Genomic DNA, 20,554 nt, shown 5'->3' with positions numbered 1-20,554 from the left:
GCCCACTGGGGTTCAAGGAGACAGAAGCAGACATAGAAAAAACAGCTCCACAGGCGGCTCCGTCCAGGAAACACACAGCCAGGCAGACGAGCTCCGAGCCAGCTCCCATGTCAGAGGATGAAGAGAGCACATCCAGTTAGTCACAGTCAGAGAAGCAGGACTACACTGGAAAACAGGCCAAGCTCCAACATCTAGAAACAAAGGTGTTGATGGCAGCAGCACAGCTGATATTTCTCTCCAGGATGGAGTCACAGCCAAACAGGAACAGACCAGATGAAGCTACTATGAGAAAAAGCAGAGAGAGGAGAACGTTAGAGATTGAACTAACAGATTCTGCAGAGTGGGAGAATAGAGATAGAATGAAGCAGAATGATGAAAAAGGGGTCCCTATGTCCTCCAGCAGTTTAAGCCTATAGCAGCAGAACTATAGAGATAGCTCAGGATAACCTGAGCCACTCTAACTAGAAGCTTTATCAACAAGGAAAGTTTTAAGCCTAGCCTTAAAAGCAGACAGGGTGTCTGCCTCACGGACTAAAACTGGTAGTTGGTTCCACAGGAGAGGAGCCTGATAACTAAAAGATCTGCCTCCCATTCTACTTTTAGAAATTCTAGGAGCTCATCAGGACCTGAAACTATTGAGAAGCTAAGGAGCTGTCTGTTTTCAGCTTTGTTGGTAACGCGTGTGTGTGTGTGTGTGTGTGTGTGTGTGTGTGTGTGTGTGTGTGTGCTGCAGGGGATGAGAGGGCCCTGTGTCTGGTGGAGATTAAACGGGTGAAGCAGTCTCTGGCTCAGTCCCACCTGCCCAGCCAGACCGAACTGGCTCCCTACATCTTTGAGACGGTGAAAGGCTGCCACCTGTTCGCCGCTGGAAGGGTAAGCCCCGCCCCTCTGCGTCACGCCCTGGAGGAAACTGGGATCTGGGTGACTGACATGGAAACGTTCTGCTTACAGGTGGACAACGGGCCGTGTATATGTGCTGCGATGCCGAACAAGATAACCATCCTGCGCTACAATGAGAATCTGAACAAATACTGCATCCGCAAGGTGAGCTCGACCTGTGGGAGGAGAGGCCGTTAATCAGGAATAAAAGGCCTGATGCAGGAACACCTGCTGTCAACAGGGAGCATTTCAATGGAGAAAAGAGTTAAAGTAAAGGTTGGTTCCTCCTGCAGGATAAACACTGGAAAAAATCTAAATCTAGATAATTTGTTCTTGGATTGAGGAGGAAAAACAGACATTTTAGAAATGGACTAAAGCTGTTGGTTGGTTCCACAGGAGAGGAGCCTGATAATTCAAAGATCTGCCTCCCATTCTACTTTTAGAGATTCTAGGAACCACTAAATGTGCCTATTTTGTGTGACTGACAGGAAATTGAAACCTTGGAGCCCTGCAGCTGCATCCACCTGACCAGCTACAGCATCATAATCGGCACCAACAAGTTCTATGAGATTGAAATGAAGCAGTACGTCCTGGAAGGTAAGAGCGCTGCTAGAACACCTGGCTCACCTGACCAGGAGGCTGCAGGGTAACACTGCATCGCTCCCTGCAGAGTTCCTGGACAAGAACGACGTGTCTCTGGCCTCCGCCCTGTTCGCCACCTCCTCTCACAGCTTCCCCATCGCCATCCTGCAGGTGGCCAGCAGCATGCAGAAGGAGGAGTACCTCCTCTGTTTTCATGGTGAGCTCAGACATCACAATGTCATGACATGTTTAATGGAGCCGTCTGAAAGCGTTTTATCCATGAACCGAGAGGTTAAAGTGTGTTTAGTCTCCTGCTCCTTCTGAGCGACAAGTTGAGGGTGAGAAGATGAACTCTATGGCAGTGACTTAGAGCAGACATCATATCAAATCAAGGTTTTAAAAAGCAGAAACAAAGATGATATAAGTTATGAGAAACAATTTGATTTCACAGAGCTGCTTCCTGCTGGTCAGCTGGCTGAAACAACATTATGATACTTTTTTCTCTGTAACAAGAAAAAACTATTTCAGCAATTTGGGAAACAGTTTGATACAGAAATTCATTTTAAAATGGGGCTACATGTGCTTTAAGGGATATTTTAATCATAAAATGTTAATATTATATTTGACGAGTTTGTATTTATTCATATGAATAATTGTTGCTTAAATATTGCCGTTTTGATTGTTTTGGATGTTTGTGCAAATACTGCAATAGAGTTGATACCAGAGAATCTCTCAGACCGACCAAAGCTTTGGAGAAACTCTCAGCTTCTTCAGGAAACAGAGTTTATTCTTTATTAGAGCTTTTCATTTCCTGTGGCCAGAGCTGGATTTAGGAAATTTGGGGCCCTAGGCAAAGACAGGCAGAGGGGCCCTCTGAATTAAGAAGACAACACATAGAACAGACCAATTCTACAGATAGAGAAATGTTATAGAAAAGACATCCATTATTTATTCTACCTTTTGTCAATCACTAAGCCAATTCTCACTTAGCTGATTGCTCCTTCCTGTGTTTCCAAAAAGGCCAAAGTAAATAACCCAGTCCTTCTTTTCACTGTAGACAAGCCATGATCTGCTTATCTGTTCTCCATTTTTCATTTGGATGAAATAATAGCTGCATGAATCATGACAGCAGACAAGATAGAGGAGAGCAGGAGGCGGGGTTACCAATCTACTCGCTCTGGAGAGCAGAGTTCGCTGCTTTTAGATGTTGTCTCCAAAGTCTCCAGTAGCAGAAAAAAGTCTCTAGATTTGGCGCTAGGAGCTTTTTAGAAATCAAAGTGCTAGAGGGGTCTGAAAAGTGGCTAAATATAGCGACTAAAGCGCTAAGTTGGCAACACTGCTCTTTGCATGGTTTGTTTTCAAATGGTTTGCTGCTGTCTGTTTGGACCTTTCTGAACATGTGCAGCAAATGGACTGATCCAATATGGTGGACACTGAAGGGGGGGGCTGAGACACACTTAATATTATCAGCGTTCTGATGGCATTTTAGCCAAAGGATTTTTATCAAAAACATAATGTAAATAGAGTTTTATGGGGCCCTAGGACACTGCCCAGATCTGTTATGTTCTATTCAGTGATTTCTAGACTAACAGAAGGATTTTAAAGTCTATTCTCTGAGCCACAGGGAGCTAATGGAAGGACTTCAAACTGATGTGCTCTACTTTCTTAGCTCTAGTGAGAACACGGGCAGCAGCGTTTAGGATCAGCTGTGTGATGGAACACTGATGTCTGATGTCCTCATAGGTTTATAGTTAGACTGTTATATAATATGTAACATTCCAACTTAATCAAATATAAATTAACATAATTTGTTATATATTAACACCATATGATTAAATCTAATGGTAGATGTTTTTAGTTGTATTGCAATTGATAAAGTCCAAGAGTCTCAGAGTTTTTTAGTTTAACTCTACATCAATAAAACTAATTCATCCCCGAGCAATTATCACCCCATATGGATGACATTAACCAATATAATATAATATTATACAATACCATAAAATGTTATATTATACTATCATTAAATTTAATTTAAAATAGCATAATATAAGTTATATAAGAGTTCGCTGCCTTTAGATGTTGTCTCCAAAGTCTCCAGCAGTGGAAAAAAGTCGCCAGATTTGGCGAGGGGTCCGAAAAGTCAGTGAATAGCGACAAGAGCGCTTAGTAAGTCATAATTAATGTGCACAAATAAGTAATAGCTGCATTTACCATACATGTTAAAGGAGTTTTATGGGGCCCCCAGGAACTTGGGGGGCCTAGGCAACTGGCTAGGCCCATGCTTGTGGCTGATATAATTCAATAGGTCTGAAGAAACTGTTTTTATGCTGCAGAGTTCGGTTTCTTTGTGGATTCTTACGGAAGAAGAAGTCGTACCGATGAGATCAAGTGGAGCCGAGTGCCTCTGTCTTTTGGTAAATGAATCTTTGGTTCCTTTTTAAAATCCCGCCTTTAAAATGTTCTTCCTGCTCTTGTTTTGCTGAATTCTCTGGTTTGTGTTCCAGCCTACAGAGAGCCCTACCTGTTTGTCACCTACTTTAACTCCCTGGATGTGATTGAAATTCAGGGACACGGAGCAGCGGGGTGAGAACAACCAGTCACTTTATAACAGATCAAAACATTTTGTCCTCCATGGTTAGAATCGCTCTTTCAGCTTTGCTGTTCTGGTTTCCAGCCCGGCAGTTCTGGCCCACCTGGACATTCCTAACCCTCGTTACCTGGGCCCAGCCATCTCCTCTGGAGCCATTTACCTGGCCTCCTCCTATCAGAGCAAACTACGGGTCATCTGCTGTAAGGGAAGCCTGATCAGGGAGTCCGGAGAGCTGCAGAGGACCGGCTCCAGCAGAGGGTCGGCTGACAAAATAACCAAAACACACAGCTATCACCAAACAGCAGGTTTAACTAGAGCAGAGAAGTTTCCTGGAGGCATGTCTGCCAGGTGCACTTCATCCCAGCCTCATGTTACAGTTTGCTGGTTTAGTCTCTAAATCAGGACGCCTTCCACAGACGGCAGGAGCCCGAAGGGGAGCAAACGGTGAGAGAAGGAGGGCTGCACGGTGGAGCAGTGGTTAGCATGCTTCCCCAGCAGCAGGAAGGTCAGGGGTTCGGACCACCTGTTCCCCCCATGCATGCCTGACTTCTCTCAGGGTCTCCTGCTAATTGGTCTCAGTAAATTTAGTTTCCTCTCGTTATGGAGCGGCTAACTTTCCAGGGTGTGCTCCGCATTTTGCCCAATGACCGCTGGAGACGGCGATCGTTGGGCAAACTGGGTAACACCCCACAGCCACACCCCCCACCCTGGCAGACTGACGCAGAGCAACGAAGCAAAGAGACATGCAGAGTACCAATTCCCCCTCTCCCAGCCCGGCTCCCGCGTCCCCCATCAAGCTTGCAAACTGGTCACCATGGTAGCGGGGCCACCTGGGCGCTTAGATGTGATCTCTGCTGTTTGGTAGGTCAGGGTTGGCGTCAGACTCTGACGGGAGTTGCTTCTCTCCGCTGTCGTCTGCAGTAGTCCCAGTAAGCGAGGCCCCCCCACCTACTCGGAGCACATCACCAAGCGCTTGACTTCGGGCCCCGGCAGCCATGACGGTTTGCACCGTGAACCCAGCACCCCGCACCGCTACCGGGAGGGCCGCACAGAGTTCAGGAGAGACAAGTCCCCCGCCCGGCCGCTGGACAGAGAGAAGTCCCCCGGCAGGGTGCTGGACAGTCGCAGGGAGCGCTCCCCAGGGAGGTTTGGGGACAGCACCCGACTCCATGCCGGGTCGGTCCGAACGCAGCTGGCCCCTGTTAACAAGGTCAGTAAAGGGGGGGTGGGGGGTGTTTGCTTTAATTCTCTGTGGCCAAAAAGCCAGATGCATTAAGGACCCCTGAATTATTCCTTAGACTCTCATATTAAATGTACAGAAAGGGAGGAGGTGAAGCTTCATCTGAAGACTTTTCTAGCCTTTTTAGTTCCATATACTGACCTGAACAAAAGCATGATACCACCACCACCGTGTTTCCCCACGTTCAGAGAGACGAGCTGTGCAGCTTTAAGGCCTGAGAACACTGTTCCGTACGACTTTCTAATCTCTGACCCAATTTTTTCCCATGTCACACCGACTGCGTATAGAGAGGCTCCGACTAGGCAGGGTGAGCAGATCTGAGCAGATTCTTTTTCACTTCTGTCTCTGTGCTATAGGTTATAGAAAAAAAAAAAAAAAAAACACCCAGTGCATTCTATAAAAAACACTAAACGAGTCTGTGCCGCATCTCAAACCAGAACATGTCTAAAGAAAAGACAAACGCAGCAATAAAGGCAGTGGGACAGTTTCTATGGTGACTGAGGCAGAGAGGTGATTCTCAGAGAGAGATCTGGGAAGTTTATCCAAGTTTTTCTTTCTTTCTTTCATAAAAGGCGACAGAGATATGCTGAGCTTATCTGCTCTGTCAAACCCTCGTTATTTTTTAAATTTTTTTTATGTTTCATTGATTGTTTTTGCACCACCGCATCTGTCCTGTGCACTTTATACGCAATGTGTGAATCCAAACTGACTCTTTCTCCGTGCGATTAACAGATTTTATTTCGTATTTTCCCTTAAAGCGGATGTGTTTTGCTTTGTAACCGCGTCTCTCTTCCTGTCAAACCCATGAAATTGCTGCTGAAATGCTGCTTAGTCCAACTAAAACAGACCTGAGCTCTATCTCAGTCGGGGCTACGCTCATTTAATCCCCATGGACTTTCAATGAGCGCTAAACGCCACAACCTCATCCAACAGGAATTTCTGGTGTTGGATCTGGTGACTCTTGGTTGGGACTTCCTCGATTAAGGCCAGATTGTCTTTCCAGGGTCATTTTTCAGAAAGAAGGTTTAAGAACAGATGATTTCGTAACTAAACTAACTAAACTTGTAACTAAAATAGCGAGTCTGCATCAGTGCAGGCTGGCTGGAACTTGTCAGCGGGTGTAACGGCCAACTAAAGACGTTGAAATACAGAAAAACAAAGACGTCATTAATCCCTAAATGGAAGGTCCTCTTTGAAATTTTTTTGACAGGATAGATTTATTTTTAAGAAAATGTTTGATGTTGTGTTAACCTGCGCCCGTGAGCTACAGGCGTCACTGTGTTGCCATAGGAACAACTGCTTTTCCTTTCCCTTTAAGAGAAGAGGCCGTCCCATTCACGTTTATATCCCCACGTACAATCCAGGGGCCTCCACAGCTGAGTGGGACTTCACTGGGAATGACCCTGTATAGTTAAGGGTTACTAGTAAGGGGGCAATTTGGGAATCAGGCTTTTTAATTTAAGTCATCATGCACATCAAATGTTGCTTGGTTCTGGTCGCGAACTAGTTTTGCTGGTAAGCTTCTGTAACCTGACTCCACCAGATGGATTTGCTCCACATATCCATCTGGAAACCTTCAGTTGAAGTAATTTTGGGAAGGGGCGAAAATACTGGTTAGCTGATTGGCCTATGTTGGTGATAGACGGGCCACATAAACCAATCAGATCAACGAAGCATATGACGTACTAACAGAGCGACGACGAAGAGGAGCCAATTGATAGATCAAACTCTTGCCGAAACCAGTCGGGAGAAGAGCAAAAACATCTTTTCCTCTGAGAAAAGCCTCCAGAGCAGTGTTTTGCTCTTCTTTCAGTGAAGAAATACTCTGTAATTCCGATAAAACTTGCTCCATAGCCACGCTAACGCTAGTTTCATCGGCTGAAGCCACCATGTTCTTTAGTCTGAACTGTCGCGCTTCTCGTTGCGTCACACCTCAACCCGCCTCAAAGCCAATGCTGATTGGACGTTCGTTTGGTGAACAGCTCCAAATTTTCTTCAACGGAGAGTCTCCAGACTGATTAGCGAGTGAAACCTTGAAAGCTCGCGAGATCAGGATGGTCTCACGAGGCTAATGCTTCTGCACCGTTGGTCTAGAATTTCTAGGAATGCACAGAAGCGCTAGGGGGAGCCTATTCGAGAACTTCGGCGGCGCTGGAGGGAGTATTTATCTTCCAAAACAACAATGGCGCGTATGCAAGATATCATGGTAACGGAGATGGATCTAGAGTTGCTAGAAATCAAGGAGGTGCAGGTTGTGCTAATGGAGTTGGCAAAAAGACCGATTAACCATTCGTCATAGTTGTTCCTCGGTTTTTAAAAATGGCGCGCCCCGGCACCGAATCAAGAAGGACGACCACACAGGCAGCCGGAAAGGCATACCAAGGACCAATCACAGCTGCACACTTCCGCTTGAGGTCTGCGACCATCCGACGCGTAGTCAGGATTTTTTTTGAGGTGCGTAACAACGGTTACAGAACCTCTGCGCGGGGGGTGAGGTCGCACACAGCGAGATTTGATGGTTGCAGAGGCTATGCGTCAGAAGCATAAATTGGCTTTAACCCAGCTTTCTGGCATGGGGCCCACATGGCTGATTATTGATATATAGAGCAATTCAATAGGAGAAAGTTTTAGAACCTTAAAGACTTTAAAGTTGGGCGTTCCTGAAACAAACAGAACTTCATCATCCTCCAACTTTATCATTGTCGACATGTTGAAAAGTTAACTTGGTAAGGCTGTTTGAAATGGTTTCATCTCTGAAGTCATGTCGGTGGTTTGAAGCAGGACCTCCTGATGTCAGAGCTAAAAAGCCACAAATCCACAGTCGTCTCTCACTGAGCTTTAATCCTCTTGTTGATCTTGCAGGTCTGGGATCAGTCATCGGTGTGAGCCCTTGCCCCGCCCCCCCATGCTGAGGAAACCCTCACCCCTCTGAGCTCAAGCACACACCGCTCCATGTGTGAGGGCGGCCGTCAGCCCTCTCGCCTGTACATACTGCAGCCTGAGGCCCGGCAGGAGCCTCAAGTGACAATCCGCATCCCGACATGTGCTTTCATGGACATTCACCCGCAGTAGATATGGTTGGCAGGCAGGCGGCGCTGTTCTCCAGGTTGTGAGAATCTTTTCTTATCTACTCAGCTGTACATACCTGTGTGAGTTTTTATAAAGGGAACAGTTGGCTGGAGAAGCCTGATCTATATTTTTTAATGAGTTTCTAAAGATGTTTAACGGAGATTCGTGACGCTGTTGGCTGAGAAGCAGAAATAATCCCCTCAGTATGAAGTCTGGCTCTAAGGTTGAGGAGTGTCTCTGGTTTTCCCCTCATAGCTGGTGTAGAGGAAGCAGCCTGAAGGCCAACTCTGCACTGGACTGGGTTGGAAGAGGAGCTACAGACTGGTTCTGGTCACATGACCGGTCCGGCCTCCTTCCCTTCAGATCCTCTTCACTAAACTAGCCTCTGATATTTAAACGCATATGATTACTTTCTTGACCGTCGTTGTCCAGCAGCGTTTTGCTCCAAGTGTTCTTTGTGGCGTTTTCTTGGCAAACCTACAGCTCTGCCTCTGGTGCCGGACCGCTCCAGCTCGCTACTAGCCCGCCGCCGCCGCTGATTGTGGTGCAGATGTCCTGTTTCTGTGCAGTGCTAGTGACCGTCTGGGGGTGGGGTCATCGCCTTCCCCCGTTGTTTCTCCGGGCCGGTCGGAAACACCTCCACTCTTCACATCAGTGAGCATGACTTCCTAACGGAGCTTTAGTTGCTTTTGGATCTTGATTCTTTCTCTTGGTTGTTCTCTTTTTGTCATGTAATCACTTGACTTTGCATTTAATAGGTAGACATTGATGTTAGTAACTTAAGCTTTTCTTGATTTCTAAACATGTATAAGAGAACATCAATTAAACATTATTAAAGCGTGTGTCGTCTTTTTTTCACCAGTTTATTTAGGATTCCTTTACATTTCCACACGTCTCAGGCTGTTTCTAACCTAGTAATTAACTAGTGATGGGTTAATAAGGCACCTAATGGAATAAGGACATTCTTTGGAGGACCAGAATGTTCACATTTTGGACAAAGAAGACAGGTGGTTTGAAAGGGGCGTGAAGGAGGCCATGTATGTTAAGAAAGAAAAACCAACCTTAAACAGAGGGAAGGACTCAGGTTTCAGCTTTCAAAAACCTACAATGCAGCGATAGAGTTGATTCCTTTCCACTATCATCACAACCCCGACCCCTTTACAGGAGAACGGAAGACCTCGCCCATTCAGCCAGGACAACTATTCCCTTTAAAGGAAAAGTCCATCCAGCAAGGAATAACCAGTTGCTCGTTATTTATACCTAAAACTAATACGTTTGCGGTGATTTAATGAATTAAAGGAGAATTCCGGTTTTTAACACTTTTAGCCCATTTTCTGTAGTGTCCAGGATGAAATCGAATGATCGACACCAAAATTTTGACAATTGGTCCTGTCTCTGCTATTTGGCTCATGCAGAATCCCCCCCTGGCTGCTTCAGAATGGCTTCCATTGTGCATGTCCGATAATGTCCTTAAAACAACCTTAAACGTTCTTTTTTTAAATATGCTACTCACCGGGTCGTCAGCGCTGTTCAATGACGTTCCAAAAAGTTTCGTAAAGAAAAAACGTTCCTGTAGTGTTTTATTTAGCATTTTGTAAATCCCATTGAGTTCTGTTGGAATAGTCAATATCCCTCCGCCACCGGAAACGGAAATGGGGCCTGTTTACGCTTAGTTGTAGTCTTTTCGCAAGGCCCAAGTGTTTCTGCTTCACTCTGTGTACTCCGACGTCGAGGTGCTAACGTCTCTGTTAAACACTTTAAAAAACTCTGAAAATGGAATACGAAAGGTGGATTCTTGAGGAGGACATATTGGACTTTGAGTTTGACGGTAGAGGATACCGTCGCCAACTAGTGGTCTGGAGTGTGCAACGCTTCAGATTCGAACGGGAAGCGGAAGTTTATAAGCGGTTGTGATGTATCGGAAAAAATAGTTCTGGGATTTACAAAATGCTAAATAAAACAAGACAGGAACGGTTTTTCTTCACGAAACTTTTTTTGGAACGTCATTGAACAGCGCTGACGACCCGGTGAGTAGCATATTTTAAAAAAAGAACGTTTAAGGTTGTTTTAAGGACATTATCGGACATGCACTATGGAAGCCATTCTGAAGCAGCCAGGGGGGGATTCTGCATGAGCCAAATAGCAGAGACAGGACCAATCGTCAAAATTTTGGTGTCGATCATTCGATTTCATCCTGGACACTACAGAAAATGGGCTAAAAGTGTTAAAAACCGGAATTCTCCTTTAATCAGTTTAATGCGTTAATCAGTAAAAAATTTATAATTTTTGTTTTGCGATCTCTGAGTCTAGGAACGGCCATTTTTGCCCAGATATAGTAACCCCTCCCTCCTGCCATCTTCCAGCAGTGACGTCACGGTGCGGTAAGCCTAGCGCCATTCTCCCCGCTTTACAAGCTAAATCAATGGGAACTACTAGACACATCTGCAATCAACAACAATTATTGAAGATTTCCAGAGGACTTCACCATTGAAATTCACCAGAGCTATAGTGAAACTGACAATGCCCACGTGCATGGCAGCTGGATGCTGGAATACATCGGGGAAAAGTGAATAAAAGAGTTATTCCACCTTTCTGATTCCTGATCCTCCACGGACGGGTTGGTCGTTGGATCGCCTACTTGAAGAGGGAGGATTTGCCATCGAACTTCTGGCCAGAGAAAAAACCCGTAATATGTAGCCAACATTTGGAAGAAGAATGTTTTCAAGATGACTTGGATAATAGCGCGTTGTGACAAACACCAGATACAGCACTGGGACTTGATCAACAGTCGATACCGCACCGTGACGTCACTAACCAGTAGGTGGCAGTAGTGTTCTTTGACAAACATGGATGCCTCCAGTAAAGCACATTCACATGAAAATTACTCTGAATTAAAAACATTTATTGAACAGTATGTAATAATTTTATATTTAAAGAACTTTCAGAAGTTTGAATTCTGAATATGAGCGGACTTTTCCTTCATTGACCCCCATTCTAAAGGGATGGAAGCGTTCGTCTGGTTCTATTTGCATGTTTTCTATACAAAAACAAGGCTTTGTTGGGCTGCTGTATAAAGCCTGGAACTCAACGCTATTTCTGACATTTGAGTAGAAAAAGCTTCCTGGATGGGAAGCAAAACGTCTTTAAACTTGGAAACAAAGTCCAGTGGATTGTTTATTTACTTTTTTGGAGACATTTTCACACATTGCCAAAGTGTATTGATACTGTCTCACAAAATACTGACACCTGCTGGACATTTAAATACACTACAGGCAGTTTATCAGACAGACTAAACTGAATTCATTTGATGACCTATTAATGATATAATTGAAGTTTTTGTAAGTAAATTGAAAACTTTATATTTTTAGCTGTAGCCAATAAATAATGCAAACGTACAGGTGCTGGTCATAAAATTAGAATATCATGAAAAAGTAGATTGATTTCAGTAATTCCATTTAAAAAGTGAAACTTGTATATTATATTCATACATTACATACAAACTCATATATTTCAGATGTTTATTTTGTTTAATTTTGATGATTACAAATGACAACAAATGAAAATCTCAAATTCATCATATCAGAAAATTAGAATATTGTGAAAAGGTTCAAAATTGATGGCCCCTGGTGCCACACTCTAATCAGCTAATTAACTCAAACCACCTGCAAAAGCCTTTAAATGGTCTTTCAGTCTAGTTCTATAGGCTACACAATCATGGGGAAGACTGCTGACTTGACAGTTGTCCAAAAGACGACCATCGACACCTTGCACAAGGAGGGCAAGACACAAAAGGTCATCGCTAAAGAGGCTGGCTGTTCACAGAGCTCAGTGTCCAAGCACATTAATAGAGAGGCGAAGGGAAGGAAAAGATGTGGTCGAAAAAAGTGTACAAGCAAGAGAGATAACCGCACCCTGGAGAGGATTGTGAAACAAAACCCATTCAAAAATGTGGGGGAGATTCACAAAGAGTGGACTGCAGCTGGAGTGAGTGCTTCAAGAACCACCACACACAGACGTATGAAAGACATGGGTTTCTGCTGTCGCATTCCTTGTGTCAAGCCACTCTTGAACCACAGACAGCGTCAGAAGCGTCTTGCCTGGGCTAAAGAGAAACAGGACTGGACTGCTGGTGAGTGGTCCAAAGTCATGTTCTCTGATGAAAGTAAATTTTGCATTTCCTTTGGAAATCAAGGTCCCAGAGTCTGGAGGAAAAGAAGAGAGGCACTTCATCCACGTTGCTTGAAGTCCAGTGTAAAGTTTCCACAGTCAGTGATGGTTTGGGGTGCCATGTCATCTGCTGGTGTTGGTCCATTGTGTTTTCTGAGGTCCAGGGTCAACGCAGCCACATACCAGGAAGTTTTAGAGCACTTCATGCTTCCTGCAGCTGACCAACTTTTTGGAGATGCAGATTTCATTTTCCAACAGGACTTGGCACCTGCACACAGTGCCAAAGCTACCAGTACCTGGTTGAAGGACCATGGTATCCCTGTTCTTAATTGGCCAGCAAACTCTCCTGACCTTAACCCCATAGAAAATCTATGGGGTATTGTGAAGAAGAAGATGCAATACACCAGACCCAACAATTCAGAAGAGCTAAAAGCCACTATTAGAGCAACCTGGGCTATCATAACACCTGAGCAGTGCCACAGACTGATCGACTCCATGCCACGCCGCATTGCTGCAGTAATACAGGCCAAAGGAGGCCCAACTAAATACTGAGTGCTGTACATGCTCATACTTTTCAGTTGGCCAACATTTCTATAAATCCTTTGTTTTTATTGGTCTTCAGTAATATTCTAATTTTCTGATATGATGAATTTGAGATTTTCATTTGTTGTCATTTGTAATCATCAAAATTAAACAAAATAAACATCTGAAATATATGAGTTTGTATGTAATGTATGAATATAATATACAAGTTTCACTTTTTAAATGGAATTACTGAAATCAATCTACTTTTTCATGATATTCTAATTTTATGACCAGCACCTGTATATCATAACGTGAAAATTTAGGGGAAAATGTGATGGTGGATGCTGGTGGACTAGGATTTTAAATCATTTTTAAAACAATAAGTACAGTAAAAAAGTGATAACTGAGAGGAAAAGGATGACAGCGATAAAATTAAAATAAAAACACAACGGCTGAAACGTTCCTATTCCTTTTAGGCTGCCCCAAAATGATGTTTCAGCAGAAGAGCTCCAGGTGTGAGAACCAAGAAAAGGGAATCAACAAATGCCTCAGCTAGTTTTATTTTAATTCTACAACATAATGCTCTGAAAAGTCAAATCCAACAAAAACAAATATCCAGAGTGAACAAGGAGCACTTGTTACAGGAAGTTGCTATGTACAGCTACAGACTCCTCTGACAGACGGAAGGTTCAAAGTGCTTAAACACAGAGGAGGAGAACGGAGGAGAAGCGAACTGCTTGGCACCAGAGTCCTGCTCACTCCCACAGGGCCAGAGGTTCCTAAGCCGCTGCAGCTGGAAGGATGAAGATCGACAGACCGGGGAAAAAAAACAAAGTGATGCTTCTCGCCCTCCCGCTACCAGCTCCTCCGTTTCCAGGCGCAGCTGATCTGTGGCAGTGTCAACTTGATGTGCAATAATACTCAAATTATAGACGATTCACATTCATGGATTGATGATGTTTGTGCGGAGGGGAGGAGACGGGATGCTGCTGCCAGAAACATCCGCTTTAATGTGAATAATTTGGAATGAATCAGACTGATTATCTCGTATTCCAACACAAAGGCGGACCGCTCCAAACTGGACCTGATGTTCAGTCTGGTTTCCATGGCGAGGGCTCGCCGTCTTGTCGTGTGGATTTTTAAAACCCCAAAATGTGGCCATCTCCTCCCTGAGGACACAGATCGATTATCAAGCCAGCTAGTGGCACCGTGAGGCGTTCAGGGTCGGAGTGAACGTGCCGCCATCGCCTGACCAGTATGATGAAGACGTAGAAATATGGCAGTCTGACACAACAATATGTCGATCTAGGCTGTGAAGTCTATACCTTTCCATCTTCATTCAGCAGAGAGGAGAAATCGGAACGATGGCGTCAAACCAAGGCCGTGGATGATGAAGTCGCTGGGCGCCGGCGGCCCGAGCAGAGGTAGAGTCTGAGATGGTTCCTATGGAATCGCCCTCTTGGACTTTGGGTTCAGCCTGTTTGTTTTGGACCAAAAGTCTTGATTATCCTGCAGCAATTGAACTATCCGGGTTCTTAACAGCAATTGAACAACTCTTTAATAAATAACCTCCAAATAATAAATGCATTTAAAGGATTGAACCACTGCAGCATCAGAGCAGGACAACCAGCTTTTCTATTTTAAAAAACAAACAACCTGTTTCTCTTCAGACAGGATGCAAAATATAGGATTTTATCTGCAGTATTAACAAAAGAGAAGAGAAATAAAAAAGAAAGGTGACTAATTAAATGAGCCACTATTCAGCAATTCTATACAGGTTTCTCCAATTCTATAGTATCTGAATATATTATATCATTCATTTATTTTACAAACACAGAGTCTGAGTGTGTGTCTGAAAGGAGGTCATTGAACTGGTGCGCCTGAGTGAAGCTTGGCGGACCTTTTTTTATGTTCAGGTGAGATTTACAGATGCTGTTGATTCTAGAGGGTTTGGTTCTGGAATCAGCAGGAAGTGAATCAGCAGCCCTTTCTACACGGAACCGCAGGATGAACCGCCACCGCCTACAGACCGGATCGTCTCCAGTCCAGTTTGGTTGTTTTTTACCGTCAGTTGGTACCAACTGGAGCAGCAGATGTAGAAACCCGGTGTTCAGTCAGACCAGCATAAGGTTAGTCAATACGCATCCGCAAGCAACAGAATTGCCTTTATCTCTTTTATTTCGTATGGAAAATAGACTTTAAACTACCTCCATGGGCGTGTATCCCTTTAGTCATAAAAAAAAAAAACTCTATTTAAGGTCAGATCACCATACGCTTTAAAATACACAAAAAATAAGTAATTAAATTGTTTTTTTGTACATGACTAAAGGGATAATGGGATACACGCCCCTTAAGGTGGTTTAAAGTAAAACTAAAGGGATAAACTAAGGAGATAAATTAAAGAGATAAACTAAAGAGATAAACTAAAGAGATAAACTAAAGGGATAAACTAAAGAGAAACTAAAGAGATAAACTAAAGGGATAAACTAAAGAGAAACTAGAGATAAACTAAGGGGATAAACTAAAGAGATAAACTAAAGGGATAAACTAAGGGGATAAACTAAAGAGATAAACTAAAGGGATAAACTAAAGGGATAAACTAAAGAGAAACTAGAGATAAACTAAGGGGATAAACTAAAGAGATAAACTAAGGGGATAAACTAAAGAGATAAACTAAAGGGATAAACTAAGGGGATAAACTAAAGAGATAAACTAAAGGGATAAACTAAAGGGATAAACTAAAGAGAAACTAGAGATAAACTAAGGGGATAAACTAAAGAGATAAACTAAGGGGATAAACTAAAGAGATAAACTAAGGGGATAAACTAAAGACAAACTAAAGAGATAAACTAAAGAGATAAACTAAAGAGATAAAGTAAGGGGATAAACTAAAGACATAAACTAAAGGGATAAACTAAGGGGATAAACTAAAGAGATAAACTAAAGGGATAAACTAAGGGGATAAACTAAGGGGATAAACTAAAGAGATAAACTAAAGGGATAAACTAAGGGGATAAACTAAAGACATAAACTAAAGGGATAAACTAAGGGGATAAACTAAAGAGATAAACTAAAGGGATAAACTAAGGGGATAAACTAAAGAGATAAACTAAAGGGATAAACTAAAGGGATAAACTAAAGAGAAACTAGAGATAAACTAAGGGGATAAACTAAAGAGATAAACTAAGGGGATAAACTAAAGAGATAAACTAAGGGGATAAACTAAAGACAAACTAAAGAGATAAACTAAAGAGATAAACTAAAGAGATAAAGTAAGGGGATAAACTAAAGACATAAACTAAAGGGATAAACTAAAGAGATAAAGTAAGAGGATAAACTAAAGACAAACTAAAGAGATAAACTAAAGAGATAAACTAAGGAGATCAACTAAAGAGATAAACTAAAGGGATAAAGTAAGGAGATAAACTAAGGAGATAAACTAGAGATAAACTAGAGATAAACTAAGGGGATAAACTAAAGAGATAAAGTAAGGGGATAAACTAAAGACATAAACTAAAGAGATAAACTAGAGAGATAAATCAAAGAGATAAACTTAAGGAATAAATTAAAGAGATAAACTAAAGACATAAACTAAAGAGATAAATTAGAGAGATAAATTAAAGAGATAAACTAAAGGAATAAACTAAAGAGATAAACTAAAGGGATAAACTAAAGAGATAAACTAAAGGGATAAAGTAAGGAGATAAACTAAGGAGATAAACTAAGGAGATAAACTAGAGATAAACTAAGGAGATAAACTAAGGAGATAAACTAAAGAGATAAACTAAAGAGATAAACTAAAGAGATAAACTAAGGAGATAAACTAAGGAGATAAACTAAAGAGATAAACTAAGGAGATAAACTAAGGAGATAAACTAGAGATAAACTAAGGAGATAAACTAGAGATAAACTAAGGAGATAAACTAAGGAGATAAACTAGAGATAAACTAAGAAGATAAACTAAAGAGATAAACTAGAGATAAACTAGGGAGATAAACTAAGGAGATAAACTAAGGAGATAAACTAGAGATAAACTAAGGAGATAAACTAAGGAGATAAACTAGAGATAAACTAGAGATAAACTAAGAAGATAAACTAAAGAGATAAACTAGAGATAAACTAAGGAGATAAACTAAAGAGATAAACTAAGGAGATAAACTAAAGAGATAAACTAAGGAGATAAACTAAAGAGATAAACTAAGGAGATAAACTAAGGGGATAAATGGGTACTGACTGTGGGTTTGCCTATCTGACAGAAAACCGGCTCAGATTTTAGGAGACGTGTGGATGCAATCAGAACCGGTAAAAAAAAAAAAAAACTGGTTCTAGCTCTTTAGGAAGCGGTAGGTCTGCTATGGGCCTAAACTCTCACATCTACTTAGAGCGAGGGAACTGCTTAGACGGCACCAAATGTCCAACAGAAGCAGAACCCTGACAGGTGAGGCCCTTGCTCTGACCTTCTGGTCGTCCCACGGTTCAGAGGGAAAAACTGTGTCTCCCTCTCATCTAGATCAATCTAAGATGCGACGCCTCTCCTCAGGTTGGAGGAGAGACACTGCGATGGATTAAACCGGTCAGGACTGCTTCTCTCGGCGTCAGCAGGTCCGTTCTCGCTCCTTACAGAGCAGCTCCATCCCTGCCGCCGTATGTGAGGGACTCTGCTGCTCACACACCCAGACCCAAACATTCAGAGTTCTCTCTGCTTTGCCCGCACGTTAGTCTAAATATTTACACTCCCCTCCCCCCACAGTTCATGGGACGTTCTGCGCAGCTCCCCCCCGCCGGCTCCTCGGCGTTCATCCGTCAGTCGCAGCTCGCCGTGATGCGTTTCTCCAGCTCATGGTCCAGAGGGGCGGAGCCGAGCTGGAGGCTGCTGTAGCAGTTCTTACAGACCCGGCTGGGCTCAAACAGCTGCTGACTTGGCACTGGGATCTTTTGGTCGCAACAGCTGGCACAGAACACGTTTCCGCAGTTCCTGCAGAGAGAGGGACAGGTCAGAGGGGGGCGCTGCAACATCTAATATGAGCTCACAGTGAAAACATCAACCGCTCCCACAATCCTTCACTTCAGCTCAGCTCTGATGTGAGGAAGAGAGCAGGATCTCAGCTGAGGAGGTCAAACACAAACCAAACCATTAGTGGGTCGTTTTCCGCTCCGCCTGATCGGCTTCATGCAGAAACTCAAAGAGACGATTATTCCTCCGATCATTGAACTCATCCTGGGTCAAACCCCCCCCCCCCCCAACCAAACTCTTCAGAGGTCTGAAGGTTCAGTGTAGCTACCAGATCAGCTCAGGTCCTGCTTCCTGCCAGTAACGTTACACTATATGATTGGCTGAACGTCGCCACATGATAGTGGTTGCCCAGACAACGATAATAAAAATCACGCAGCATCCGTACGCCGAGTCAGGAGCACCTGTAGCGTTAGTGAATCTGATGACCGATGAAGTTTTACCTGATCGATAACAAAACTGAAAAAAAATCTGTTTCTGGTACAAAGTAACTGTTAGCGCTGTGGCTAGCTGTGATCAGTAGCTAACAGGTTAGCCTATTTTAGCTCGGTCAGTTAGCCATATTAAGCTACACTACTTCTGAATTTGTAACACCAATAACCGTTCATTTTCTACAAGCAGAATAACTGTTTTCTTTGTTTAAAATCTGTGTGAAAGTCATTCTTTACAATGTTCAATTTGTCCTCCTCTGCCTTCAGATCTTAAAGGAATAGTACACCCAAAACATGATTAGCCTTCATTTTCTACTCACCCCCATGCTGAACAACACTCTGGAGTACTTCTTTGATATCTCAAATGCATCTGGAGATCTGGGAGGCTTCTTGCTGTCTGCTGACATTCAAATAATGGAGGTCTATGGTGACCGAGACAGAAAGGTCCATAAAAGTCCACAAAAAACGTGTCAATATTCCTCCATACTGCTCGTCCAATGTATTCCAAGTGTCCTGAGTGGGTAGCGTCCAGAATTTACTCGAAACGAAGTCATTTAGAATGTTTTTAGAGCATAAACAGTAGTGTATAGGATTTCCTGAAAGCGCGTTCATGAGTCTACGGAAACCGCGGCAGACCAAACCAGATGAAAGTGCGCATTCAGCGTCTGCTCTGCCGATAATGCAAGCGTAGAAGAAGAAATGTGCTGTTTACCTGTGCAAAGAAAGAAACAACGAAAGAAAAATGTCTGAGGACTTCAGTGTTGAGGAAGAGCATGAGTTCTTTGCCGAGCTGAATGCGCACTTTCGTCTGGTTTGGTCTGCCGCGGTTTCCGTAGAGTCGTGAACGCGCTTTTAGGAAATCCTATACACTACTGTTTATGCTCTAAAAACATTCTAAATGACTTCGTTTCGAGTAAATTCTGGATGCTACCCACTCAGGACACTTGGAATACATTGGACGAGCAGTATGGAGGAATATTGACACGTTTTTTGTGGACTTTTATGGACCTTTCTGCCTCGGGCGCCATAGACCTCCATTATTTGAATGTCAGCAGACAGCAAGAAGCCTCCCAGATCTCCAGATGCATTTGAGATATCAAAAAAGTACTCCAGAGTGTTGTTCAGCATGGGGGTGAGTAGAAAATGAAGGCTAATCATGTTTTGGGTGTACTATTCCTTTAATTAAAAGAATAAAAATAAGCAGAGTCTGGGTTTTTTCTCACCTTGTTAAATGGCAGAGCTCAGTCTGTCTTAAAAGGCAGTATTTTCCTTCAGGACTGAATGATTGTTTTCTACTTTCGGCTACTTTAGATCACCAATAATAGGAAATCCTTAAGAAACAGGAGCAATGCAGTTTGTTCGAGTGGAGTTGCCATATTTTGATGTCATAAGAAGGGGCGGGGCCCCGAGCAGATCTGGTATCTACAGCGGACAAGTGGAAGAAACTGGGAGAAAAACATGGAAGTGCTGGAAAAACAGCGCCATCCAGAAGATACTTCCAGCCCTGACTGCAGCTTCCTGCTTTTTTCTCATTATAGAGGCTGAAACCATTTAAATTGTCCACCTTAAAGCCCTCTGTTTCCCTGTTTTCAGCTCTCAGAGCCATCTTACCTGAGCTCCTTCTGTAAATAGTCAGACAGTCGCCAGAAAAAGGTTCAGAAGTGTTCTTCTGACCTCTACTTTTAGATTTCTCTAAAGGGAAACGGGTTAAACTCTACGATTCAGACATCGACACAAACCGGATGTTGGTCTCAAAGACGTGATCCGTTTGTCTCTAGTGAAAGTGGTGTCTCTCTGGTGATAAAATAAGACAGAAGTCCACAGTCTGGTCGCCATGCTCACATTCAGATGGAAGGCCATGCTAACACGCTAACACACACACAGTGCTGCACTCCTTCCCTCCTCTACTGAACCCCAGCAAAATGAAACTAACACTGAGAACCCAGTGAGCGGAGCAGCTCTGATGTCATGCTGGGGGTGAGGGGTGAAGGGGGGGCGGGGGTAAGCGTGGGGGCAGCATGCCGCCAGGGTGCTATGGTGGGTTGAGGCTGAGGCAGACT

General features: G+C 43.3%; 2 protein-coding genes across 9 annotated transcripts in view; one reads left to right on the top strand and one right to left on the bottom strand.

The window, feature by feature from the left end:
• Positions 1-9,197, top strand: part of LOC119781506 (citron Rho-interacting kinase) — a 181,196-nt gene extending 171,999 nt beyond the window's left edge. The window contains 9 exon segments of the mRNA XM_038281998.1: positions 734-873; positions 952-1,044; positions 1,368-1,476; positions 1,550-1,678; positions 3,795-3,875; positions 3,966-4,044; positions 4,136-4,309; positions 4,973-5,261; positions 8,154-9,197. Of these exon segments, the coding sequence (XP_038137926.1) occupies positions 734-873; positions 952-1,044; positions 1,368-1,476; positions 1,550-1,678; positions 3,795-3,875; positions 3,966-4,044; positions 4,136-4,309; positions 4,973-5,261; positions 8,154-8,177 (1,118 nt within the window). The 3' untranslated portion in view covers positions 8,178-9,197.
• Positions 9,198-17,201: 8,004 nt separating this feature from the next.
• The window catches only part of mtmr3 (myotubularin related protein 3), a 59,467-nt gene continuing 56,114 nt past the window's right edge, over positions 17,202-20,554 (bottom strand). For 2 of the 8 annotated variants that reach the window (XM_038281989.1, XM_038281991.1), the window contains one exon: positions 17,202-18,027. In XM_038281989.1, coding sequence (XP_038137917.1) covers positions 17,956-18,027 — 72 coding nt within the window. In that variant the 3' untranslated portion in view covers positions 17,202-17,955. The remainder of the gene's footprint in view (positions 18,028-20,554) is intronic. The other 6 variants (XM_038281986.1, XM_038281987.1, XM_038281988.1 and 3 more) reach the window with 4 other exon arrangements.

Source organism: Cyprinodon tularosa, unplaced genomic scaffold, assembly GCF_016077235.1.
Source record: "Cyprinodon tularosa strain WSP-4 unplaced genomic scaffold, ASM1607723v1 ctg178, whole genome shotgun sequence".
In the NCBI taxonomy this organism is placed as follows: Eukaryota; Metazoa; Chordata; class Actinopteri; order Cyprinodontiformes; family Cyprinodontidae; genus Cyprinodon; species Cyprinodon tularosa.
This window is presented reverse-complemented; position numbering and strand designations above follow the sequence as displayed.